The 27,815-nt window shown below is 36.2% G+C and overlaps 1 protein-coding gene across 4 annotated transcripts in view; it reads right to left on the bottom strand.

Annotated features, from left to right (window-relative positions):
* Window positions 1-346: 346 nt before the first annotated feature.
* Window positions 347-27,815, bottom strand: part of UBE2E3 (ubiquitin conjugating enzyme E2 E3) — a 92,060-nt gene continuing 64,591 nt past the window's right edge. For all 4 annotated transcript variants that reach the window (XM_030326314.1, XM_030326315.1, XM_030326317.1 and 1 more), the window contains exons 4-6: window positions 6,735-6,867; window positions 2,991-3,138; window positions 347-985 (exon numbers count right to left, since the gene is read on the bottom strand). In XM_030326314.1, the coding sequence (XP_030182174.1) occupies window positions 888-985; window positions 2,991-3,138; window positions 6,735-6,867 (379 nt within the window). In that variant the 3' untranslated portion in view covers window positions 347-887. The remainder of the gene's footprint in view (window positions 986-2,990; window positions 3,139-6,734; window positions 6,868-27,815) is intronic.

Here is a 27,815-nt window from a genome sequence, read left to right as displayed (position 1 = left end):
CAAAATGTTCTATACGATAATACCAGATTCCTGAGGCAGGATTTCATATTATCTTGTGCTCAAATATGGTCTTATCAAAGTAGAGCTTCATGTGTTTTGAGATCAATGGTTTAAAACCCAGTGTTGCATCTTTAAGCTCATTATATTCTCTCATCGGTACTTAAAGGGAAAAAAAAAAAAAAAAACTCTACACATTTAACAAGATTTCAAATGTTTTCAATTTAACAATTCATTTATTTGTACTGGTCCTTAGTAGTCAATCTTCATATCCGCATTTTTATTTCATCAACAATCATCTCAGACACACCTTCTAACAAGATTGACTTAAAATATTACGACAGGAAACTATGCCTTCAGGAGCATGTTTATTGTGTTTGAGATGATACATCAGGTGCTCTCTGAGCTACAAAGGGTAAAAGGAAATCCTCTCATTACAAACTGACAAAGGTAAAAGGTAAAACATTTTTCACAACAGCATGAACCACATACTCAGAAATAGATCTGGGTTTAATACAAATGACGTAATTCCTAGTCATCTACGGCTACTTTTATAACTTCATACAGATAATGAATTAGGCTAAAATGCACTATAATATTTGGTAGACTTCAGGACCAGTATCCTTAGTACATCACAAAATACATTTTGATATCCCAAAGAAGCAAGACTTGCAAGTAGGCGTTTTAAACATAACTAATCTACAGCTACAAAGTTCTACTCTTGATAGCATTTACCTTTTTGGGGAGCCTCCCAGTCTCCAAAGGATAAAAGCAGAGAGTAGAATCAGTATAACATATACACAGAAGTCCGTATTGTAAAGGCTATAAAGATTTGCAGCACAGTGAGAAGAGGCCCTCTGCTCCTTCACACTGCATACAAATTATGTGAATTATGTGGCGTATCTCTTGGTCCACTGTCTGGCTATCCTGTCATGTTCTGCTCTGTTGGTCAAATACTGAGTGGCTATGCTTCCAACCAGAGGATCCGCTGAAAAAGTAGAAAGAACATTAAAAGATATATTATATTATATTATATGGAGTCTTAATGTCACAGTTTTAAGAGTCGATTAAATCAAAACACTAATTTTCAAGGCAGCACCTCGACAGATATATAATGGCTAAATTTTCAAAATTAAAATACTTAACATCACATAATCAGCTGTATATTTTAATATTCAAATTAAAAAAGCCCTTTTAACTAAAAACAATGCATGTTAAGTTACTAAATTTGATTTTAAATGTATGCCTTTAATAAAATATAAAAACTATTTTTCACTCTTGGCATTTTATTCAGTAATGCTAAGATGATTATATTTCTACCTTCTTATGGATATTTAAAAATGAAATTTATAGGGACGCCTGGGTTTAAGCATCCAACTTCAGCTCAGGTCATGATCTCGTGGTTCGTAAATTCAAGCCCCGCATCAGGCTCTGTGCTGACAGCTTGAAACCTGGAGCCTGCTTCAGATTCTGTGTCTCCCTCTCTCTCTGCCCTTCCCCCACTCACTCACTCCCTCTCTCTCAAAAAAATAAACATTAAAAAAATTTTTTTTCAATGTAATTCTTAAATAAAAACTCAAATCTTATAACACAGTGCTACTCAGAATGTTTCCTTCATTCTGCAATAGTAGGATTCAAATCCTTATCCTTATCTCCATTTAAAAACTTTTTGTTTTTAATTTTGTTTTAAACAGAATTCTAAACTAAAAACTGAATCTGAGCTGTAAACTTCTACTCTGAATTTGTTTTTCAAAAAGGTAAATATGTACACACAGCATAATATTTGAAGTGCACCAAAAGAAAGCCAGTGAAAAGTAAAGCCCTCTTCCCTCCCGACTCCCAATTACTCAAGAAGCTTCTCTACCTAGCAAACGATGTCACCTGCTAACAGCATCTCTATTCAGGGACAGTATGCACACGTACACGCATTTAGAACAGGACTGTTATGCATACGTACTTTTCTTCGGTGCCTTGCTCTTCCACTTAATATATCTTAGAAAGCTTTCTGTATCAGCTCATTTAGAGCTGCCTTACTCTTTTTAATCCTGTTTTTCTACCTTTGGCATATGTATAACTGTTGGGTTTCAGACAACAGTAAAAGCCTTTGGTAATTAGCCCAATATTTAGAAAGAGTAATTCTACTTCTTTAAAAATGACCACTTAGTTAGACAGATAACATATGCAAGATCTCAGGATTAAACGTCACTTTCTCAAGTCAACTACACATGTTAATGCATGGCAATTATGCATTTCCTTTTTTTTTTTTAATGTTTATTTATTTTTGAGACAGAGAGAGACAGAGCATGAACGGGGGAGGGTCAGAGAGAGAGGGAGACACAGAATCTGAAGCAGGCTCCAGGATCTGAGTTGTCAGCACAGAGCCCGACGTGGGGCTCAAACTCACAGACCGTGAGATAATAACCTGAGCCGAAGTGGGACGCTCAACAGACTGAGCCACCCAGGCACCCCTATGCATTTCTTAAAAATGTTATGGATTATATATTAATGACTTTGCATTTCTATAATCATAATCCTAGTCCAACTCTCTCATCAACTATCATTTTAATATCCACTATTACTACACCTAAAACAACCAACTGGAAGCCAAGAAGGGAGAACAAGAAGCTCTTCATTACTCATTGGTAGCTTTTAAAGCACATGGCAGCATGGAAGGAGCAAGGAAATGATGCACTGGTGTCCGAGTCATTATTTTACTCCTGGCAAATATGATCTGTAGAGCTACATTAATTCAGAAAAAGTCCATCAAGGACAGAAAGAAAGTAACTATAGGTAGCACGCCATTAATAAACTCAAGAAAGTTATTGTGAAACTTCTGGTCTATCTAACTGAAATGGCATTGACCATTTCCTTGCAAAATGCTTTAGGCTGATCTTTCCACCAGTAGCACTTACTTTCTCAACTCAGTTAAGGTAACCAAAAAAACACGTTGGTTTTTGTAGCCTCACTGTATGTGTTAATAAAGATTTGCTTACCAGGGTTGCAATCTGTCAAAAGCGAACAAATCGACAGCAAAACCTTTGAAATAGTCAAAGCAGGACTCCAGTTGTCTTTAAGGATGTCCAGACAGATGACTCCCTGACTGTTGATGTTGCAGTGATAGATTCTGGTGCGGAAAGTAACCTAAGGACAGTTCCATTAAAAACAAAGAAAATGAATGCTTTATTACCAACTAAAACTCTCACCAACAAAAGTGAAGGGTAACACAGATACTAAATAGAAAATAATTTGACTGAAGAACTAATTAAACACTAGGTGGAAGTAATATCAAAAGTAAATGGTTTCTATTTATTTAATTCAGTTCAAAGACATTTCTTTTACCCAGTAGAGCAGGAACTTTCTTGATTTCACACCAAAGTGAGTAGCTGATTTGGATGGTTTTCTCTAAATGAATGATACAATAATTATAGGTACCTATGACCATATATGTACCATATACACATACATGTACACACGTGCACATACAGCCCTCTGTTTAAACATGGCAAGTGAGAAGTGTTTTACTGCCAAAGGAAAGAAGGAACTGGTGAAGAATTTTTTTTTCACAAGACAAAAGTTACATCAGTTTCTTAGTAGAAAAGATATGTATCAATTCTGCTAATATCCTGTCATGTATCAGAAAATACTGGACAAAGATTTAAAGGAAGGCTGATGAAATCCCCAGTCTATTTTTCAGCTTTTCATTTCTCCAGCTAGTTCAATGTCTTATTAGACTAAGAGAATAAAATAAAACAAGCAAGGTACTTAAGGTACTGAATAAAGGAAACTAATATATCTCAGAGATATATGAAAAAAGAGAATAAATCATAGGAATAAATACTGGCAAGTTTCAAAAACAGTCACAAACATTAACAGGGTGGTTAATTCTTAATTTGGAGTTGCAGAGAAAAACAAAACAAAACAGTTCCTGATGTCTTAGAACTAGCAGCGTACTATGATCACCCACATGGAGTCTAGAAAGAAAATATTAAAAGCCCTCAAAAGTGTATTTCTGATAATGGTGCATAATTAATTAAAAACAAGAAAGACAGCAGTGGTCTAGTAAGGGAGAAGGAAGAGACTGTACTTCTAGAACCTGTCTAATAAAGTACACATACTAGTTATATGGATCTTAAAATGTGGGCTAGTTGAAGTGGGCTAAAAATGTACAATACATACCAGATCGGATTTCAAAGACAGTACCAAAAAGAGAATGTAAAACATCGCATTAACAATACTCTTACATTGATTTCATGTTCAAATGACAGTATCTTTGGTATACTGGGTTAAATGTTATTAAGATTAATTTCACTCTCTACTTTTTTTTTTTTTTTTTTTTTTTTTTTTTAAATTTTGGAGCGTGAGCAGGGAAGAGGGGCAGAGGGAGGGAGAGAGTATCTTAAGCAGGCTCCACAATGAGCATGGCTCAGCAGGGCCCAATCCCAGGACCCTGGGACCCCGGGACCCTGGGACTATGACCTGAGCCAAAACAAAGAGTCAGATGCTCAATCAACTGAGCAACCCAGGCGTCCCTCTATCTTTTTTAATGCAGCTTGTCAAGTATTTAAAACTACACATGTAGCTTGCATTGTCTGATAGAAATCAGACAATTCTGTTCTAGAATATGGGAATAATATGTTTAGATCATTGACAGCTGACTACTCAATAGATATGTGTAGTTTACAAACATGATGCAATAAATAACTTTGAATCCTTTCAGCTATTAATAATCAATGAACAGAAGATAATTAAACTTGTACTATTCCGTAGAAGTTCAATACTTTATCTGAACTTCAAAAATAATCAGAACTGTATAGAAATAATTGTACCTAACACCAAGATAAGAGCAGAGGTATTATTTCTTTTTCACTTGTCCAACTACAGATCCAAATAATGCTTCATAATACTGTGTAAGATATCTCAGGCAAGAAAAATGAATCAACATGGAAAGGTTAGAAAATTAAAATAGTGAGACTTCAGCAAAAAAAAGTAACATGCTAAAATAAAACATTACCACTATATTAACCAAAACAATTGATAAATCATATACAGAACTATAGTTTGAAACCTGTTAGAAAAAGAAAAATAGAACTCTTTTCCTTTCCCTGATATACAAATATAGTTTTGTAGAAAATAAACCTTGCAAACTTTTTTCTGCTAATTTTGCTACCATATAAAAACCAATTTCAAGAAAAATGAGGCATGTAGAAGGATCACTATTTATAAATACAGCCATGAGCTATTTTGCTAAGGTTTTGTTTTCTGTAATACAGAAAACTTAACGACTGAATGCAAATTGAGCAGTTAATGATATACCAGCATTTAACATGTATCATTCTGAATGTGAATACAATTTGTAGTATTATTAACATGGGGGCTTTGTTCCCTTATTTGATCTAGCAAGACATACTCTACATACTTGGGAACATTAAATAAGAATCATTTACAGATCTTAAATTCAGATGAGATAGTACAGTATTCAAAACACTGGTATTTCCAGTAGACAGCAAATACCTCTAGGTGATAGGGAACCTTGGTGTCGGTACTTTGAGGTAGATACCACTAGGTGGAACTGTTGTTACATTATTAGATAATGGAGAAATAACCCTGGGTTTAAAAAAAAAAAATCCTTGGGGCGCCTGGGTGGCGCAGTCGGTTAAGCGTCCGACTTCAGCCAGGTCACGATCTCGCGGTCCGGGAGTTCGAGCCCCGCGTCGGGCTCTGGGCTGATGGCTCAGAGCCTGGAGCCTGTTTCCGATTCTGTGTCTCCCTCTCTCTCTGCCCCTCCCCCGTTCATGCTCTGTCTCCCTCTGTCCCAAAAATAAATAAACGTTGAAAAAAAAAAAAAATTTAAAAAAAAAAAATCCTTAATTTTTACTCTCTCTCTTCTCCCACCCTCACCAAGCATGCATGTGCACACAAGCATTAAATTGCTACATGTGTTTTAAATAGTGTAGGGGACATAAGAAACTATGTTGAAAAGAAAAACATTTCATCATAGTTAAAGGCCTGATAACAATATACTTTTCCCTGACATGTCAGAAGTCTCTGTAACTAGACCATAATTATGTTCAGGCTTAATATTGGCAGTTTTTACCTGCTGGCTTGACCATTTTATAATGAGGAGAGGAGGAAACCATTCAGGTAACTGTTATATTTAAGACTTGAAAAATAATTGCCAAGGCACAACTCAACCCTTGTGTTCCCCATCTAAATTCATACTGAGAGACAACTAAGGCTTAAGCCACCCAGCCCACCCTCATTCTCATTACTACATCCTACCTACAGAGGGCACAAAGCAAGCTTTTTGAATAACAGTTTCCTTCTTCTTTGCTGCGGTTTTCTAGTTTTGCTGTGAAGAGATGGTATTGAGCACAAAATTCAACTTACTTCTTATTTCTGCAAGTTGTCAAACAGCTTTACTTTTAATCCCGACAGGTATCTCCAGGAAGCTTCTTAGGATATTTTCCCTTATAACATAAATCTAAAATTTATCTCCTTTATTGGTGTGCAAAGTGGCATATTTTTATTTACAATTAACAAACTCTTTCTGCTGACTATAAAGTTATCTGTATAAGGCAGAAAGCAATTTCTGTCAGTTTCAAAATTCTTGGTTATAAGAGAGTTTCCATATCAATTCATGAAAAGCAATGCCATGAAAATGATTACATCAGTACATATTTAACCTCTAGAATTTTAGAGAAGGCTAAAGATTAAAGAATGGACTTGTAGGTTCTTACCTTTGGTGGCTTAAATGGATAATCGGATGAAAAAGTGATATCCAGAAAAAACACACCACCTTCATATACAGAACCTGGTGGACCAAGTATAGTCGATCTCCATTCATAAATGTTATCTCCTTTAGGCCCAGCACTATTTAAAAGAAATTAAAAATCAATGTGTATATCTATAAGCAATAAATGTTAACATCTTAAACCAATTAAGTATTAAAGGTAAATTAGCAACCTAGAGCAATAAGCGATAAATATGAAAAGTAAAAGAACTAAGTCCCAATGTGTGTATACATATATGTATAAACTTATTTGCAAACATTTCAAATTTCCAGAAAAACTGCAAAACCAAAGAACACCTGTATAACTTAACCCAGAAACTACCTGTTAGCATTGTACCCCACTAGCTTTTTCATCTTCTCCCTCCCTCCCACACCCTCTCTGTTTCCCTCTCTCTGTATGTATGTATGTATGTATGTGCACATACACACTGACACCCAAGGCTTTTTTCTCTGAGCTATTTGAGAGTAAGCTGAATGCATCTGGCCCTTTCCTCATAAATACTTAAGTTTTCACATTTCCTATATTACCCTCCAATATAATCAGAGTACAGCCACAATTTCTGTAAATTAAAAAAAACAAAAACAAAAACAAAACACTTTAACCAATTACCTGCAAAATAATGTTGTCAACTGACCCAATAATAATGCCTTTTAAAAAAATTTAATTCTCGTCCAGATACAGAATCTACTCTTAAGATCATCTATGGCCTGTGTCTTTAGTTTCCTTTAACATGGAACTTTTTGGCCTTGACTTTCATAACATTAACATTTTTGTTAATGAATACAGTCATCCTCCTTCCCCATCATCTCCTACTTCTTTCAATAGCATGCTCATCTTTTTGGAGTTATCTGATGTTTCATTGTTAGATGCAGACAGGGCATTCCTGGCCACAACAGTGCAGAAGTGATGTGTTCTCAGAGTACCAAGGTATTCATTCACCTGTCCCTAACCGGTGTTGTTAATTTTCATTACCTGGCTCAAGTGATATCTGATTTTCCTACTGCTTACTTACTATCTTTTTCCTACTATAAGCAACCTTTGCTCTTCAACCAAATTTCTCCCCTACATTTAACATCCATTTGTGATTCTTGACTGAACTAAACTTTACTATGATGGTGATAAAAATCATAATTTTCCAACTTCAGCATTTACTCTACATTTACCAGCTGGCCCTTGATTCCTCTCTTCTCCCGTTTGTATGAATGTGTGTATTATTCACATGGTCTCATGGATTCTCTTTTTTTTTTCTTAATGATTTATATAATTCATTACTGCCTTTAATTGTTTCGATGCTCAAATTATCCCAAATTTGGCTAGTGGGTGCCCCTTCAAAATGGCCCCTCTATTCTTGTGAGAAGTTGCTGTATTTTTATAAATACTTCCTTACTTTCACGGCATAACACGGCACAAAACTGTTCCAGGATCCCAGGCTTGGAATCAGCCATTTCCTCAAGAAGCCCTGGTTCCTTTTAGTCCCACATTTAGGGAATGTTAAAAAAGCAAGTCTGAATGCTCGATGCTACTAATTCCCAGGTACACTGCATTATGCTCAACAACATCATTTCATTTATAAAATACAAACAAGAAAGATAATTCAAATAAAATCTAAACTCACAATTATTTGCTGGTAAGGCATACCCAATATTCCTTAAATTCTCTTCAAATTTACCTTATAGACTTCCATCTTCCCCTAACCTTTACATCATAAATTATCTTGACTTTGTGAACTAATGTACAATACATCTAGGGCATTTCTTCTTTTAAACTGACCTATTAGTTTATAAATGATCTGCATGTTTTATTTAAAATAAGGGTAAACCAGCATTGATAAATCAACCACTTGATAATCAACCTATTGTATTAATTATAATAGGACTTTCAGGTATAGTCAAAATACTGTGTATTATTAATTCTGTAAAACAAACTGAACTGTAAACATCAGGTAAGTGATGCTATCAAATCAAACCTATGCTCTAAAAAATAGTCCATACAGAAAGGATGTAGAAAACTTGATGGTATAATCAAAATATTTGCAGCATGCTTTAAAAACCTATATTTAAGGCAGGTGCATGAACAATAAAATCTCACTATTTTGGCCCATTTAGGGAAAAATATTTTTTAACATAAATACTGTTTTATACGTCTTAAGTGTACACAGCAACTGAAACTAATTACAGTAATGGCTCACTGTCCTGTCATCATTTGAGAATCAAGTATATTCCCTAAGTGAATTTTCATTGTAACTAAAAACATAATATTGAGCACTAATTTTGTAAACAAACAAAAAAGGGTTTAACCTGATTCAACAGCATTTCCTTTTCCAAGTTAATTTTTCCCTTGGTGGCTTAAGGTAATCATCATAAAATGAAATTATAGTGTCAGAAACTTTTATGGTAGAGCTGCTTCACTAAAATGATTCTAAACTACACATGTCACACACTGGTAATGTTAATAATAGTAGTAGTCGTCATAATAATAATAATAGTAATAATAATAATATTAACAACATTAGTTAAGATTTACTCCATCCGTATTGCAAGCCAGGCATTGTTCAAAGCATCACAGCATAACTCATTTAATTCTCCTTACAAATCTATGAAGTAGGTACTATTAGTACATTACTATTTTTAGATGAGAAACAAAGGTTCTGAGAGTTAAACAACTTTCCATATGTCCCACAGTCACAAAATGACTCAGAAAGAACTTGGACAAAGTCTGTGAACTAGTCTGTATTGTCTTCAACAGTGTGCTGTATTATATTTCTAATTTAATTTCCGGCCAAATTTTGCTAATGTCTATTTATGTAAGAACCCAAAGGGAGCTGTTATCCAAAAAACTAAAAAACAAAAACAATAATTAAAAAACAAACCATAATACAAAGTTCCTCAGTAATATTTCTTAGTTCTTAGTAGAACTATGTTATGCTTCAGAGAATACAAAGAAGTTGGAGTGGGGTTACTATACTTTTTAATGAATCACAGAATTTCAGACTGAAAAGAATCTGGTTGAAGCCAATCCCATCTCTTTATACTTGAAAAAACCAAGACACAGAAAGTAAATGGTACATCTTAAACCCCCTCTGCCAGTTGGCAGTAAGAGCTGGGATTCCTACACCAAACTGGTATTGGTTCTTAAATTTGCTTTCTTCTCACTTATACTGTTTTGTCCCAGGGCAAAGGAAATGTTTATTACAGCAGAATATTAAATGTGACTTCCCTTGTTGTCTTAGAGAAGACTGGGCAAGGCCAAAGCTTATGGTAGTATGATTCCTTTAATGCTCCAAGAATACTGAGCCTAAGGCAAGCAATGGCTAAAATCCAGCCCTAGTGCTGGCTGCCTTATTTGGAATAAGGACACCCTTTGCCTTCTTAGAAGGTGCCACCTGCAAATCAAGACATTCTTAGTGGGGGTGGGGGGAGGAAGGTGTTGGATACAAGAACTGGCTCCACCCAAATTCAAGCAAAGCATTTTTTACAGGCTGCCTTCTGGTCTGCCACTGAGGCTTCACAGCTGAGGAGAAAATGAGTGATAAATGCTGACAATCTCAAGACAGGTGCTATTCATACCTTTTCACTAGTTAGTTCCATTCTCTCTGTTTTACACAAGGGTAACATTCCAGTAGTTCCACATGCCATTCTAGATCATTTGTGTTTCCCTCTCTGGGGAATGATGTTCACAAGAATATCACGATAACATTTCCCCAATCTTTATTAAAAAATAAACCTCTATTACTCTACCCCTCCCAGCTCCCAGCTCCCATCTCAAAGATCTCTTAACAGGCTTTTTACTCCTTATCACTACACTGAAACAGCACTTATCAAAGGTCACCAGTGACCTCATCACTAGACCTAATGCTCATTTCTCAATACTCATCTTATTTGACTGCCCCAGCAACATGTTGACACATTCGATCACTTTTTTCTACTGGATATAAACTTCTGTTTTGTTACTAGAATAACATACTGGTCTTCCTCCTAACTCTCCTGGTCCCTTCTTCTCAACTACTAGTGCTATTCCTTATCTCCCTAATCTATAAATAGAGTCAGTCCTTCAGAACTCAGTTCCTGGACCTCTTGTCTTTTCTTCTCATATCTACCCTTTTGTTGATCTCATGCAATTTTATGGCTTCCAAAAGCACCAGTAGGCTCTTAATTTCCAAATCTGTATCTCCAGCCTATGTTTTTATGCTGAATTTCAGAACTACACATTGAAATGCTTACTAAACAGTCTTTATAATATTTTGAATCTAATAATTTTGAAAACTGCCTCATATTTAACATGTCCCAAAATGAGTTCATGTTCTAACTCCTCCTACAATCCTATTTCAGTTAAATGCCAACTCCATTCTTCTAGTTCCTCATGGCGAAAGCAAAGACCTCTTCTTTAACAACACTTTACCTCGTATCCAGTATATCAGCAAATTCTATTGATTTTATCTTCAAAACAAACCCAAAATTCTACCTGACCCTGATTCAAAATACCAGAATCCCCTCCTGGCTAGTTACAATAGCCTCTCTGCTTCCACCTTTGGCCCTACTCCCACCATGGTAGTCTATTTGCAAAAGACAAGCCGGCAAGGCAACAGGCAGAAAGTAAGTCAGATCATGTAATTCTAGTCAAAACTTTCCAAAGGCTTACCACCCTCCTGTTCTGTGTTAAGATCAAAGCCTTCTGACCTACAAGGCACTGTATAATTTGCTGCCACCATTATCACCATCATCCTTCTTATCTGTTTCTCTCTTCCCTGTTCAACTGGCTCTAACAACCTGTTTCTTCTCCAACACACAATGTACAGTTCCACCTCAGGGCTTCTGCACAGATGTATCTCTGCCTAGAATGTTCTTCTTCAAGATGGCAACATGGTTTGGATTCATCACTTTCTGCAGGTCCTGATTGCAAAGTCACCTTCTCAGTGAGGCCTTTCCTGGCCACTCTATCTAAAAATGTCATACATCATCTCCACATATTTTATTATTCATATTTTCTTCTCCATATAATTTATCACTCTCTAACATATAGTTTACTTATTTATCTTACTGTCTCTCTCATCAGAATGTAAGCTCCATGAGGTTATAAGATGTAGACTAGGCTTCTTTCAGTGGATGGTACTTTTATGCCTTAAAAGTTAGAAGTATTTTGGCAACTCAAAGTGACTGAAGAGCTATGGGATCTGCCCAAGGTGAGAAGGGAGATCTCAGAGAGAAAGTTTAATAGCAGGGGGAAGGAGAAGGAGGAGAATGAAGGGAAAGGGAATGTTTTCTTACCTTACCTCCCTCCGTAAAGAAGGTTCATTTATTTACTTCACTGATACAGCAAAGTAAAATTTATTCCAGTTCTGAGTCAAATTATGAGAAAACAGAAACAAAATTGTTCACTGATACCTCACTATGCACAAATACCAAAAAAAACAACAGAAAAGACTGTTAAATTCCATAATGAGAGCTCAATTTTTTGTTTAAATGTTATTACGAAAATGAGAAGTACCTTTATTCTATTGCTTTTTTTCCCCCTACAAACATCCATCCCTCCTTTTAAATACCGTATTTCCCATAAGTTAGTATACGTTCTACACAAAACAACAAGAGTAAAAAGCATGGAGAAAGTTTAGATTGAGTGACAAATTTAGCCTAAAATTTTTGTTACTAGCTGCTCTTTCTGTTAACAAGTGATATAATTTTAAACATTAGCAGCATGAGGACAGATATCTCAGCAAAATTTATTTTCTCATTGCTTGAATATTAATTCAACAATTACTGTTACTGCAAGCGTCATTAACACTGTCTTTTTCCAGCACTGGAATAATTCCCAATACAATGTTTCAAATGCTCAATTTAATAATAGACTCATTTTACAAAAATGCATTTTTTTAACACAATGCTTTCCACACACACAACCTTTTAACCCCTACCAAACTAAATGCCAAGATTCCGTATGCTTTCTATCCCGAAGGCAGGAAGTTCTACCTTGAGCTGAACTAATTCAAAGAGAAAAGGACATAACAATGACTTAAGCCAAGACTTGACAGAACTATGAAAACTGTGGTGTAATGGTGAAATGTTCCATTTTAAATAATTAAAATGCTAAAATGAACATTTCTATGCGTGCAGGATGCATTTAAAATGAAAAAAAAAATCTTACTAATACAAAGTTTCTACTGAAGCATGGGTTACATATTGAAAGACCTTGAATTAAAGACGCCATATTGGCATAACGACTTATCCACCCTCACTGAAATCTATTAAAAATATAAATAAAACTAAAAAGGAACTAAATACAAGGAGAGATACTCTATGTTCATGCATAAGAAGACTCAAACGTCAAGATGTCAGTTCTTCCCAACTTGACCTATGTGATCAATCCAATCCTACTCAAAATCCCCCTAAGTTATTTTGTGGATATCCACAAACTGATTTATAAAGTTTATATATGGAGAGGCAACAGAAGAGCTGACACAATCCTGAAAGAGAACCATGTCAGACACTACCCAACTTCAAGACTTACTATAAAAGCAACAGTAATCAAGTCAATGTGGTATTGACAAAAGAACAGAAAAACAGATCAATAGAAGAGAAGAGAGAGCCCAGAAATAGACCCACATAGAGTCAAGTGACCTCTGACAAAGGAAATAGAATGGAGCTAAGATAAAGACAGTCTCCTCAAAAAAATGGTGCTAGAACAACTGGACATCCACAGGTAAAAAAAAAATAAAATTTAGACACAGACCTTATATCCTTCACAAACATTAACTCAAAATGGATCAAAGAATTACTCTAAAATGCAAAACTATAAAAACTCCTAGAAAATAACATGGGAAAAAACCTTGGTGACTTTAGGTGTGGCAATATCTTTTTAAAGACAACAGCAAAGGCACAATCCATGAAAGAAATAACTGAAAGTTGGGACTTCATTAAAATTAAAACCTTCTGCACTGCAAAAGACAATGTCAAGAGAATGAAAATAGAAGCCAAAAACTGGGGGGAAAATATATGCTAAAGACACATCTGATAAAAGACTGTTATCCAAGATATACAAAGAACTCCTAAAACTCAACAATAAAAAAATGAATAACACAATTAAAAAATGGGCAAAAGACCTCCACAGACCCTTCACCAAAGGAGATACACAGATGGCAAATGAATTTATGAAAAGATGTTCAATATCGTATGTTGTTATGGACTGAATGTTTGTGTATCATCAAAAGTCAGATTGAAATCCTAACCTTCAGTGTTGGTATTAGGAGGGAGGCTATCAAGAAGTTATTAGGTTATGAGCATGTGCCCTTCTTAAATGAAATTAGAACCCCAGAGCTCCCTTGCCCCTTATGCTATGGAAGGACACAACAAGAAGACACTATCTATGCATCTGGAAGCAGGTACTCACCAGACACCAAATTTTGGACTTCCCAGCCTCCAGAACGTTAAGAAATAAATTTCTGTTCTTATAATCCACCCAGTCTAGGAGCACCTGGGTGACTCAGTTAGGCATCTGACTCTTGATTTCCGCTCAGGTCGAAATTTTACAGTTTATGACATGGATCTCCGTGTTGGGCTCTGCACTGAGCATGGAGTCTGCTTGGGATTGTCTCTCCCTCTCCCTCTGCCCCTACCCTGCTCTTTCAAAATAAATAATTAAAAAAAAAAAGCCACCTAATCTATGGTGTTAGATACATGTCATGAGAGAACTGCAAATTAAGCCAACAATGAGGTAACACTATACACCTATTAGAATGGCCCAAATCTAAAACACTGACAACAATATATTCCTAGCAAGGATGTGGAACAACAGGAACTCTCATTCACTGATGGTAGAAATGCAAAATGGTACAGCCATTTTGGCAGACAGTTTGCCAGTTTCTGAAAAACTAAACATATTCTTACTATACAATCCAGCAATTGTGTTCCTTGGTGTTTAATGAATTGAAAACTTAGGTCCACACAACACCTGCACACAGATGTTTACAGTAGCTTTATTCATAACGACCCAACAAGGTGAATGGATAAATTGTGGTTCATCCAGATGATGGAGCATCATCCAAGGCTCCAAACAAATGAACTATCAAGCCATAAAAAGACATGAAGAAAACTTAAATGCATATTACTAAGTGGAAGAAGCCAATGTGAAAAGGACGTAATGTAAGATTGCCAACTATATGACACCCTGGAAAAGGCAAAGCTATAAAGACAGTAAAAAGATCAGTGCTTGCTAGGGCTTAGTGGGGAGGGAAGGATGAACAGGCAGAGAAGAGATCTTTAGGACAATAGAACTATGATACCATGATACTACAATGGTCATTACACATTTGTCAAAACCCATAGAACGAAGAACACCAAGAAGTGAAACCTAACACAAACTATCAACTTTGATTAATGATGCAGCAAATATAGGTTCATCAACTGTAAGAAACATGTCACTGTGGAACGGTAGTGGGGAGGCTGTGCATGTGGGGACAGTGGGTATATGGGAACTCTGTACTTTCTGCTCAATTCTGCTATGAAACTGAAACTGCTAGTAAAAATAGTTTATTTTTTAAATGTTTGTTTCTTGATTTTGAGAGAGATCAGGGGTGGGGCAGAGAGAGAGGGAAAGAGAATTCTAAGCAGGCTCTGCATGATCAACACAAAGACAGATGTGGGGTGCCATCTGATGACTGCAAGATCATGACCTAAGCTGAAATAAAGAGTCGGATGTTTGAAGAGCCTGGGTGGCCCAGTTGGTTACCTGTCCGACTTCAAGTCAGGTCATGATCTCGAGGTTTGTGAGTCGGAGCCCCACATCGGGCTCTGTGCTGACACAGTGCGGAACTTGCTTGGGATTCTCTCCCCGCCCCCCTCCTTCCCTTGCACGCTCTCTCTCAAAACTAAAGAAAATTTAAAGAAAAAAAAGAGATGTTTAACTGACTGAGCCACACAGGAACCCCTAAAAATAAAGTTTATTAATTTAAAAAATACACATAAAGTTTAGATGAAGTAGATGTTTCTATATTAAAGCAAGAAGTAGAACGTATTTAAGTGTTGGTCTATTAAAAAGTTTCCAACCTACAAAGGGATGCTTTCCAAAATTTTGTTTTAAAATCAGGTACTTAGGAACTTGAACACATTTTAACTGTGGTAATATAAATGGTGGTTTCAATGTTGGCTCACAAAAGTCAATTTAAACCACTTCCCCCATAACTTTTGAAGGCCACCAAGAATACCTATCCTCCACTACAAACTGCTAATTCAAACACCCATCATCCTTTTTCCCCCTCCCAGGTACTCTATTACCTTTCACCTGCAGGAAAGGGAACAAAGATAATCTTAAATTATCAATGAGGAGTTCACTTTAACAAGATTATCAATAGTGGTCAGGGCTTTGGAGTATCTCTAGCATGAAGAAGAAATTTAACTACATTAAAGTACCTCAAATACTAAATGGACATGTGTGAACTACACTGGAAATCAAAGCAACCTTTGTATTGGGAAAACATGTGCTGTGATAGCAGCTTCAGCAACAACAGCAACTACCCGCACTGACTGAACACTTCTATGTTGCCAGGAGTCACTATGTTAAATGTTATGTATCTCATTTACTCCTCACAGTAATACTATGAGATAGACACTGTAACTATCCCAGCTTCAAAAATGAGAAAGCCAAGGCTCAGAGCAGTTAAGAAGCTTCCCCTGAAGTCTCCGGGTTCGTAGGAAGGCAGACACAGCAAGTATATCTAGAGAACAAATGCAAGCTTAACCACATCTCTCTATTTCTTTCCAAACTTCGGGCAATTTAAGTCAACAGGTGCTATTCCTGAGTGCTCTGGAAATAGCCCTATTTCTCTAGGTTGAGCGTAATTAGAAGTTCACAGCTTACTAGATACAAAACAATGGAAGAGGGGAGATGGCTTAGGAAACAATACAAGGAAATAATTCTACTAACTAAAAAGACTGGTCTAGCTTTCTGCTAAGCAGTTCACCATTATCTTATTATCTTCCTACCCCCCCCCCCCCCCCAGAATGACCTCTTTCCAGTAAACATAAGACCTGTGAAGTCTGGTGAAAAATGATGGTACTTACTGCTTATTAACCCATGCTGTGCCTTGTTGAGCATATGAATTCACTCTGAATCTGAAAAATGTCTCTGAGATTTTACAATATCAAATTACAGTACTTTGTATACTTTCTACAGAAGATTCAATGGAGAAAATAGAAATAAATTCATTCATTCACTAAAGATTTAAGTGTCTACTATTTTGTGCTGAGCACCTACACTGGAAACTAAAGACACAATGGCCAGTGCCTTCATGGAGATTACCATCTAGCTGGGGATAAAGATATTAATCAAAGAAACGCGCACACACACACACACACACACACACACACACACACACAAATAAAATAGAAAATTTGCTACAAAGGAGAGTTATACCTTGCTCAGTGTCAGGGGAATGTGACCTAGTTAGGAAGATCAGGGAAGTTTCACAAAGGAAGCAATGCTTGAGATAATATTTGAAACACCTAATGGTGTTTACTAGAAGGCAAAAGGGAAGAGCTGGGGAAGACTGAATAGCAAATGCAAATGTAAATGCCCTGAGGCAGTAAGGAGCAAGGTTGCGTAGCAGGGACTAGAAATAAACCCAAGATGGTTAGAAACAAAGAGAACAGGGGAGAGTGCAATAAAAGATGAACTAAAGAGGGAAGTAGTAACAAATGTCCATGCAGGACCTTGTCAGGCTATATGAAAGGTATCTGGCTTTATCCTAAAAGCAACAGAAAGCCAATAAACATTTTAAGCATGGGAGCGGGTCATACTAATATTCACATTTTGGAAAACTTCCTCAGATTGCTGTGTGGAGAATAGTCTGGACGAGGGCCAGAGGGGCTGTGGGTGGACTACTGTGGTAATCCAGGTGAAGATGGCAGGCTGGACTAAATCAGTACTAGATACAAACAGAAAAGGATGGATTTGAGGGGGCATTTCGGAGTTAAAAATCAACTAAAGTTATGTTTTTGCAATATGGGACATGAGAAGGGGATATCAAGAATAGCTCATAGTTTTTTGGAGGGTACAACTGAGATGGATATAGATACCATTTACTAAGATAGGGACCCTGGAAACGAAGCTCATTTTGGACATACTGGGATTAAGACGTCTTAAAGATATACAAGAAATAGCTATCTCAAGGAGATATATGTATCTAAGACTCAGAGGTAAGGCCTGGGCTGTACATACACATTTATGAAACCCTGGTACTTAGGTGGGAATTCAGGTCTTGCAGGTAGGGTGGACCAAACTGAGATAAGGGACACTTGAGATGAGATCATGTGTCACAAAAGGCAGACCTGTAGTAAGTGTACATAAGAGAAGGAGAAAGAAAGTAAATGGAAGCAAAGCAAAGGAGAGATTAATTACCTGAAGAGATGTAAGAACAAACTGGGTTTGAAAAAGGATATCAGAAAGTAAGGAAGACTTCATCTGGTAAGGATAGGATATGGGGATCATACCAACTCAGTGAGGAAAATAAAAAAGTAATCTAGAAATATCTCCAAGATATAGGTTAAATTAAAAAAAAAAAAAAAAAAAAAAGGAAGGTGCAGAGCATAGGTATAAACTACAAAAGCTTTCTGCCATGTGTATGCTGGCAACAAGAACAGACTCCTAGAAAGATACATAAGAAAATGCTAATAGTGGTTTCCTCTAAGAAGGATCTGATGCTATGGAATAAAAAGGAACCTACTTTTCATTGTATATTCTTTTCTATTCTTAATTATTTACTTGTTCAAAAAGCATTTAATTTAAAAAAATAAGGGGAAAAATCCCAGTGAGTTTTGTATCACTGAACATCTAAACCAAAAAGGATTTTAAATATGCAGAGTGAATTTATATGATAGGTTTTGTTATTCTCACACTTAAAACTGGAGAATTGTGGTGCCAGAGATCCCCTAATCCTGAAATAACATAGATCTATTTAAAAAAATGTTTTTATGTTTATTTATTCTGAGAGAGAGAGAGAGAGAGAAACACATAAGTGTGAGCGGGAGAGGGGCAGAGAAAGTGAGAGACACAGAATCTGAAGCAGGCTCCAGACTCTGAACTGTCAGCACAGAGCTCGACGTGGTACTCGAACCCACGAACTGCAAAATTATGACCTGGGCTGAAGGTGGATACTTAACCGACTGAGCCACGCAGGTGCCCCTGAAATAACATAGATTTAATAAGAGCTTTTAGATATCTTAGCTAGTATTACTTACACTTTCTCAAGTACCTTCCTTCTTTGTACATTGTAAAATTAAGGGCTCATCCAAAACTTAAGCCACTTTGCCAATATACTGTGAATTCATATCACAATCAATCACATTTGATTGGATCATCTCATTTTTATTTTCCACCTTATACTTTAAGACAGACTATGACTGGGTAAGATACAACTAACAAGATGATAAATGTGCCAAGCTCTAGTCTAGTTTACTGTGAAGTTTAAACGCAGACTCTAAATGTACCTGTTTGTTCACTAGTTTTTCTCTATGTTTTTGCTTTGACACTTGATATGAAGGCCAGGTATGCAAATACATACTTCTACCAGGAAATTTTGTGTTGTGAGCTGCATCTTTGTTCAAAACTTATGTCCACACAGAATCCCTACCTGAAAAAGACTTTCAAAATTCAATAAAGCTTATTTTCCTACTTATGTTCGGCTTTACATGAGATCTTTTTCCTCAGTGGATAATGTAATTATAAAGCTTAAGAATACAGGTAGTGCACATAGATATAAAACAGTGAGGTATTCCCAAAACTCAGTGTTAATGATTCATTCTTGTAACATTTACGGAGTACCCATTATGTGTTGGGCACGGACAGGTACTAAAAACAGAGTGATGAACAGAACAGATATGACATCTGCCTCATAGAGAATATGCAAATAGTGAACAAACAACATAAAATTATCAATATGAAATAACACCAGAAAAATGCAAAGTCACTTATGTAAGCAAAGTATCTACCAAAAAGAGTACAAGGAAACAGTACTTAACATATTGATCCTTTGGGTTTTTTGCCCTAACACATCTAAGGCATGGGCTATACTCCCATCAGTTAACACTGGTTCACTCAAGTAGTAAGGGGAAAAGGAAGGAATAAGGTGGAGAAATCTTCCAGGTGATTTTAATAAGCAACCCCTTAAGAGCTACTAAGTTCACCAATGGCATTACCACATCTAAAACCATGGATCACAACTCTGGCTGCGCACAGAGCTTTAAAAATTACTGATTCCTAGGCCCTACCTAGGCGATTCTGATTTAATCAACACAGCTGTAATCCAAGCTTAGAGAAGTTTAAAAACCTACCAGGTAATATAATGTGCAGCTGAGATTCAAAACAACTGGGGGAAAGAGATCTGATACGCAGGAAGAATGGGAAATGAAAGCATGGAAACATAAGAACATATTCCAATTCTCAGGTATGATATAACTATCTGGGCTCTGTATCTGTTACTCCTACTGGGCAGACAGATGTAAGAGACTTTAACAATTTTTGCCAAACTCATTACAGTTTTTGGATTATAGTGAATTTACTAAGGTAATGCTACTCTGGCGGGCTCAGCCAGATGCATGCCAACCTCCCTGGACAACTTCCCTAATCACCACACCTTAAAAAGCTGCAGTGATAACCAGGAGAATACAACTTTTTTCCAAACATTGGTCACATAAGGGAAGGTCTCAAAAATATTCTTACTCATATAATGCACAAGTAGTTTTGCTTATGATATATTTGCCATTAAAAAGTAAGATCCTTGCTCTTTCTGCTCTATGCTGTCTCGCCATTTCCCTTTCGGCTTATAAAGCAGAAGCAGACTTAAAAGCATAAACACGAAGCAAAGCTATCAAAATAGGTAAAATCTTATTTCAAAATCCTACTTAAAAATATCTATTAAATTCTCTCACATTACATTCAACATTTAGAAATTTCTACATAATGGGAAAATATATTATTAATGATATACAATATATAATTATTAAGTCTACAACATTCACCAGTAACATCACTAGTTACTATAGGATCGTTGTGCTACAAAATACTTTTAAAACAGAGCTGAACAATTTGAGACCTGTACTTGCCATTCAAGGACTTTAGTAATACCTTATCACCTAAAAAAGCAAAGATTCACTAGGAAGATCAAGAATACATTAATCTAGGGGAGCCTGGGTGGCTCAGTCAGTTAAGCGTTTAACTTCAGCTCAGGTCATGATCTCATGGCTTGGCTCATGAGTTCAAGCCCCATACTGGCCTCTGTGCTGACAGCTCGGAGCCTGGAGCCTGCTTCGGATGCTGTGTCTCCCTCTCTCTCTTTCTCTTTCTCAAAAATTAAACATTAAAGTATTTTTTAAGAAAAGAATACATTAATCTATGTGACACAGAATAGTTTTATTGGTATAATAGTGGAATACTGAGACTGGGTCAGAAATTTGATATTACAAAAGCAGCCGGTACACAATAAGCAAAAAACAAATACTCTAGGATATGCCTTACAGAAAATTTAACCTGCTACTAATGTAAACCCACATTGTCTATCATCTCCAGCATTCCCTCTCACCCTGAAAGGTTCTTTTCTCTACTTCCATCCCACATTATCTGGGCTTTCCCTGAATGCAGTTCAGCCTTTGGCTTCCTACTTTTTGCTGTATGTAATGCCACAGATATCATCACCCATCCTATGTATATTTATTGCTTAGACATATCCTCTTTCATAGTTTCTGAATCTTCAATTGTAGCATTATAGATTTGCATTTATCATTCTGCTTCCTCAAGTACTAGACACTGTACTTGTCTGTCCTATTGTCACCTGAAACTCAACGAAGTTAAAGTAATTTTCAAAACAAACCTGGGCCTTCTAAAGTCCAAAAATTATATAGCACTTGACAAAAGTGCAGGAGGGACAGTCATGCTTATCCACAACTGGTGGGAGGAGAAAGGAGTACAACTTCCCTAAAAACTATCCTAAGACAATGAACACAGATGTGGACGAAGATTTTTGTATAAGGAGGCTGAAAGCAATATAACAGTAGTGAGACTCGAAATAACTTCAATGTCCAACAAAAAGGTATTAGGTTAAATCATTTGTGGTTTTCAAAGAACAATGATTACTAATAATCAAGTGTTGAAGGTTATTTAGTGGCATGGAAAAATATGATAGATTAAGGTGAGAAAGGTCACAAAACTGTATACCAGTAGTAACCTATGTAAAATATGTATATGAATAAAAACATTAACAGTGGTTATATCTACAGTAAACTCATAGCTGTTTGTGTACTGTTTTGCCTTTGTGTCTTAGCAAATATTCTATAATAATTATACTTTTATAATCAGAGAAAATGTTTGTTTTTTGTAACGGCACTTTATCACCACCTATGTAGGCATAAAACTAACTGTATCTGAAGGTCATGGAAGTCCTTTAGAATCCTTGCAAAAATTCCTCAAGTCTCTGCTCAAGCCATTTCTTCTCCCTCCCTAATCACTCCTACTTCCTTCAATACTCTTTACCTGAATTCATTAATAAACAGAAGGCCCTCTGTAATGCTAAAAGGGACTCCTCCCTCTTTTTGAACTTATCCAGTACACACTGCTATTTGGCTTTTTGGTTAGGGCACACTGACAGAAGACCAACTAGAAGAAGTGCACAGCAGCTTGTGGTCAAGGCAAAAAACAAGAAACGTGTAAACAACCCCTGAAGGCACAGAATAGTAACATGTTTCAAAATAACAGCCTTGTGTTAATAGGAAAAGACTGAGTGATGTTCAGCACATAATCTGTTTCCTCAGCATATATTCTGTAAAACTTAAAAAGTGCTTAAAATGAACACGTTAGACCAAAAGACAGGACAACTAAATTCAATGTGGTATCCTCGGATGGACCCTGGAATCAAAAAAAAAAGGATATTTGTGAAAAACTGATAAAATATGAATAAAGCCTGGAGTTTACTTACTAGTAAACTAATGTTAATTTTCTAATTATCTAATATTAACCCAATATTAATTTCTAATTACTAACACTACTTAGTTTTGACCAATGTAGCAGAAGGCTTCATAAATACTTCTCATTTGCAACTGCTTTCTACTGCCTAAGGGACAGTCACCAGTACAGTACTAAGGCAACAGTAGTGCAAAGGAAAGCCGGTATGACCCTCCACTCTGTGGTGGTAGGGATGAAGTCTCTGCCTGGCACACCACGGCTCCCCTGGGCCACAATGCCTCAGGTCCAAGGCTTGGTTTCCATTCAGTTCACGGAATGAAAGCATCAGCCATTACAGTATTAAGAATCTTTGTATTTCACAGCATTCACAGAAAACTCTGGCATCCATTTTTAACAAATAGTATGGAGCTATACTGACCATTTATATAAAAAATATTTCACACTAAGCTTCTATTTCCTGTTCAATGCTCCTATGAGGAGAGGTAAAGGTTTTGTCTCACATTTGACACCCTGTATGAGGACCAAAACCTACTCGAAGGTAAAAAACAGACAAAAAATGCCATTGAATCTTCGTTGTACTTCTTTAGAAAAAAGGAAATGTGCTGAAGCATCAGAAGGAACCGCTAAGAGCCTACTTATGAAAATTCAAGTCTTCCGCTCCCCTAAGGTAAAGAGTATTTCATTTACTGCACAGTCCAACTCTTCTGATCAACTTAACAATATGACAGTAAGGAGAATGGTTTTATAAAAATCCCAGGAAATGTTTTCTTAAATGACATTTAAACTATGATTATTTTGAATAATAGCTGCTGAAGTGATTTCCTTTGTCATCAGACTAAACAGTTTTTCTAGTATTTTCTTAAGCTGCGATCTACCTAAAAGCTCTAGTGAGATTACCTATCCTTATCCTTTGTATCACACCTTACGCTAAACACAGATTACATTTTATTCTAACCTTAAAAGTTTAGATGTTACAACATTTATGTATGTCCCAAAGCAGCTAGTATAATGCTTTCCACATAACACTCAATGGATGCTTGCTGAATAGATGTCAAACATTATAAAAGGCATCATGGCACAAGATTAATTCTTTATAAAAATTGTTTTGTCCTATCCACCAATTTTTTACTTTATGTACACCAGAAGCCAGGTACTGTAGACTGGGGTAAGGATAAATAAGATGCCACCTAAGTTTACAGATATGAAAATGGTTAAACGCAATGGAGTATAACAGGTGCAGAACTAGAGACAGTTCAATGACCCATGGAAGGAGAAGAGGATGTATCAATTGTGTTCAACTGGTTAGAACAGGAAGCTGTATGCACGCCTAAATATACTGCATGCCATTTTCCCAGTAAAAGGAGAAAAAAAGTTTTTCCCAATTTAAGTGTATCAATTTTTGGAATGCCAAGAAAACCGTCACATGGCCACTTAAATTATTTACTAGTTTAGCAACAGATATTTTAAATCACCCAATATAGTAATAAATTAACTTGCAAATAATGCTTTTTTCCACTGTTTCATTAAAATTTTATTCAACTCCTTGGGGTGCCTGGGTGGCTCAGTTGGTTAAGCGTCTCTTGGTTTTGGCTCAGGTCATAATCTCACAGTCATGAGTTCGAGCCCTGTGTCAGGCTCTGTGCTGTCACTGTGGAGTCTGCTTGAGATTCTCTCTCTCTCCCTCTCTTTGCCCCTCCCCTGCTCTTTCTCTCAAAATTAATATTAAAAAGATATTTATTCAACTCCTTGACGTTAGTGTTATGATCGTCACTAGAAGGCTTTTCTAGAGTACATTATCTTCACTTCTAAGTTACTGAGATGCAGCACTTTTGATTCTGCAATTGATGCTGTTAAATTTTATCAGCCAAAAGTACTGTTTGTAAATGTTAAGACCAATGTTTTTTCATTCAGCCTAAAAGGGTGTTCATTATATGCTCAATATAACCATTTATTATACTCTTCTAACTGTTTTAATCAGCTTGGTTGAGGTATAATTTATTTATAATAAAATTCACCATTTTGAAGTAAACAATTTGATGAGTTTTGACAAATGTATACAATCTTATAACATCGCCACAATCTCGATAGGAAACATTTCTACTACCTCAGAAGAGTTCTGTGGTGTTCCTTCTCAGTTAATCTCTTCTCCCCACCCCTTGGCTCCTAGGAACTACTGATCTACTTTCTGCCATTTCAGTTTTGTCTTTTCTAGAACGTCCTATCACTGGTAGCATGCAGCATGTAGAATTCTGTAACTGAGTTCATTCATCTGGCATAATCCCTTTATACTCATCCATGTTGTGGTGTGTATCAGCAGTTCATACACTCACACAGATACATCACAATTTATTTATTCGTTCAACAAACTAGTAGACACTGGACTGTTTTCAGCTTTGGGCAATTAGGACCACACAACTGCTATAAATATTCAAGTACATCTCTGTGAAAGTATGCTTTCATTTCTCTTAAGTAAAAGCCCTTAAGTGATATTACTGAGTGTATTAGCTTCCTAAGGCTACTACAACAAAGTATCACAATATGGGTGGCTTAAAACAACAGAAATGTACTCCCTTACAATTGTGTGGGCAAGAAGTGTTTCAAGGTGTAGGTAGAGCCACACTGTCTTGAAGTCTCTAGTACTAAATCTGGTCTTTTCCTCGTCTCCTGGTCCTGTCAGTAATCCTTGGCAGCCCTACAACTGCATAATTCTAACCACTACCTTCCATCATCATATGGCATTCTCCCTTTTTGTCTGTCTTTATGTGGCCATCTCTCCCTTCTTTGTCTCCTGTGGCTCTCTCCTCTTATGAACACAAGTCACACTAGATTAAGAACTCCCTACCCCAATATGAGCTTCTCTTCAGCTGCAATGATCCTACTTTTTATTTTTTTGAGAGAGAAGATGGAGTGGCTCGCATTTGGGAGAGGGATTGGGGGGGCGGGGAGAGAAAAGAAAGAGAGAGAGAGAGAGAGAGAGAGAGAGAGAGAGAGAAAGAGAGAGAGAGAGAGAGAGAGAGAATGAATGAATATGAATATCAAGCCCCAATGTGGGGCTTGATCTCAAGGCCGTGAGGTCATGACCTGAGTTGAAATCAAGAGTCAGATGCTTAACTGAGCCACCCAGGTGTCCCCATTGGTCACATTCTGAGGTACTTAAGGGTAGGACTTAAATATACACTTTTGAGGAACACAATTCAATTCACCGTACTGGGTCATATGGCAAGTGTATGTTGATAACAACAAAATGCAAACCTATTATTCAAAGTGACTGTAACATTTTGCCTTGTACCTCAACAGCAATGTAGGTCAGCTCCACATCCTTCCCAACATTTGGTGTGATCTGTTCTTGTTTTAAAGTCCATGTGTCGTCGTATCTCACTGTGGTTTTAATTTGCATTTCCTTCACAACTAATGATGTTAAGCATCACTGTAATTTATAAAGCTTTGTAGGTGACACTCCTACTCAATCTTTTGCCCATTTTGAATTTGCTTTTCTCACAATTAAGATGTAAGAGTTCTTTGAATGTTCTAGATACAAGTCTTTTAACAGATACAGGTTTTGCAAATATTTTGTCTGTAACTTGACTTTTAATTTTCTCAACAAAATCATTTTGATGAAGTCCAACTTACCCATTTTCTTTTATTTCATGCTTTTTGTGTCCTAAGAAATCTTTGCTTAATCTAAGGACATAAAAACTTCGTTTTATTCTTGAAGTTTTATCACATTAAACTTTTACATCTAGACCTATAACCCATTTTGCATTAATTTTTATGTATGATGAGTGGCAAAGGTCAAAGCTTATTTTACAAATAGGTATTTAGTTATTCTAGCATCATCTGTTGAAATCTTTCCCCACAAGAATATTTTGGCACTTCTGTGAAAAGTCAACAGAGCAGTTATGTGTAGATTTATTTGGGGACTTTCTATTCTGTTCCACTGATCTACGTTTATCCATCTGCCAATACCATACTACTGTGATTCCTGTAGCTTTATATGGCATGTGTCAGAATCAGGTAGTGTGAATCCCCTCATTTTTTCCATTTCCAAAAATCAGAATGTCCAAAATGATGCCAGACACAATCCAATCCCTCCATTCTATCCATTTCAATTTACAAAATGTGACATTTCAAAGATATCATCCAAAAAAATGACAATCATATCTCTGCTGTTTAATGAATATACTATGTTAATATCAGCTACAACACCAGAGGCTTACTTTATCACATACCAAGAGTTCAATTTCATATAAAATCAATCTTGAACTCTACGACAGCTGACTACTGAAAGATCAAAAGAATTCATTACCAGCTTATATGGCTATTATGTAAGCCTCCTCCTGCCCCCATGCCCCAGTGCAAGAACCCTGAAAATGTACGGAGTGAGATTTGTATTAGCAATAACAATTATCTAAAACTTAATTCATACTCTTTAAAAACATATAAAAAATTCAATAAAATGACAACTGTTGCATATAAAGAAAAATAAGTCATTATAAGGACTGTATAATGACTAAAATACCTCAGAAAAAGAGATAATATATATAGATCACTATATATACTCTTAAATTATCTCTTAAATTTTATATACTCTTAAATTAACTGTATCTATCTACATACCTACCTGCATACATTTCCATGTACATATTGCATTATACAAATCACAGAATAGGTACCTTAGGAGTTTTTTACTTATAGGTTTCACTAAAAACTACTGAAAATGGTGTTGTTCCTTAAAGAGAATGCCTACAAATACTGAAACAAAACAGTTTTCTGTAATATACACAAATCAAAAATTATGAATACTAATTCTAAAGTACTTAAAAGTTACTTAGTTTATGAATGGTTTTTATATTATAGATATTATGTAATTTTTCCAAATGAGATTTTGCCATTTACCTAAATAGAATTTATCTATTAGTCAGTTAAGTATCCAACTCTTGATTTTGGCCCAGGTCATGATCTCACACTTTGTGGGATCGAGCCCCACATCAGGCTCTGCATTGTCAGTGAAAAGCCTGCTTGGGATTCTCTCTGACCCTCTCCACTTGTGCTTTCTCAAAATAAACTTAAAAAAAAAAAAAAATAAAT

This window comes from Lynx canadensis, chromosome C1 (assembly GCF_007474595.2).
Source record: "Lynx canadensis isolate LIC74 chromosome C1, mLynCan4.pri.v2, whole genome shotgun sequence".
Lineage (NCBI taxonomy): Eukaryota > Metazoa > Chordata > Mammalia > Carnivora > Felidae > Lynx > Lynx canadensis.
The sequence above is the reverse complement of the archived record's forward strand: the minus strand, read 5'-3'. Positions and strand labels throughout refer to the sequence as shown.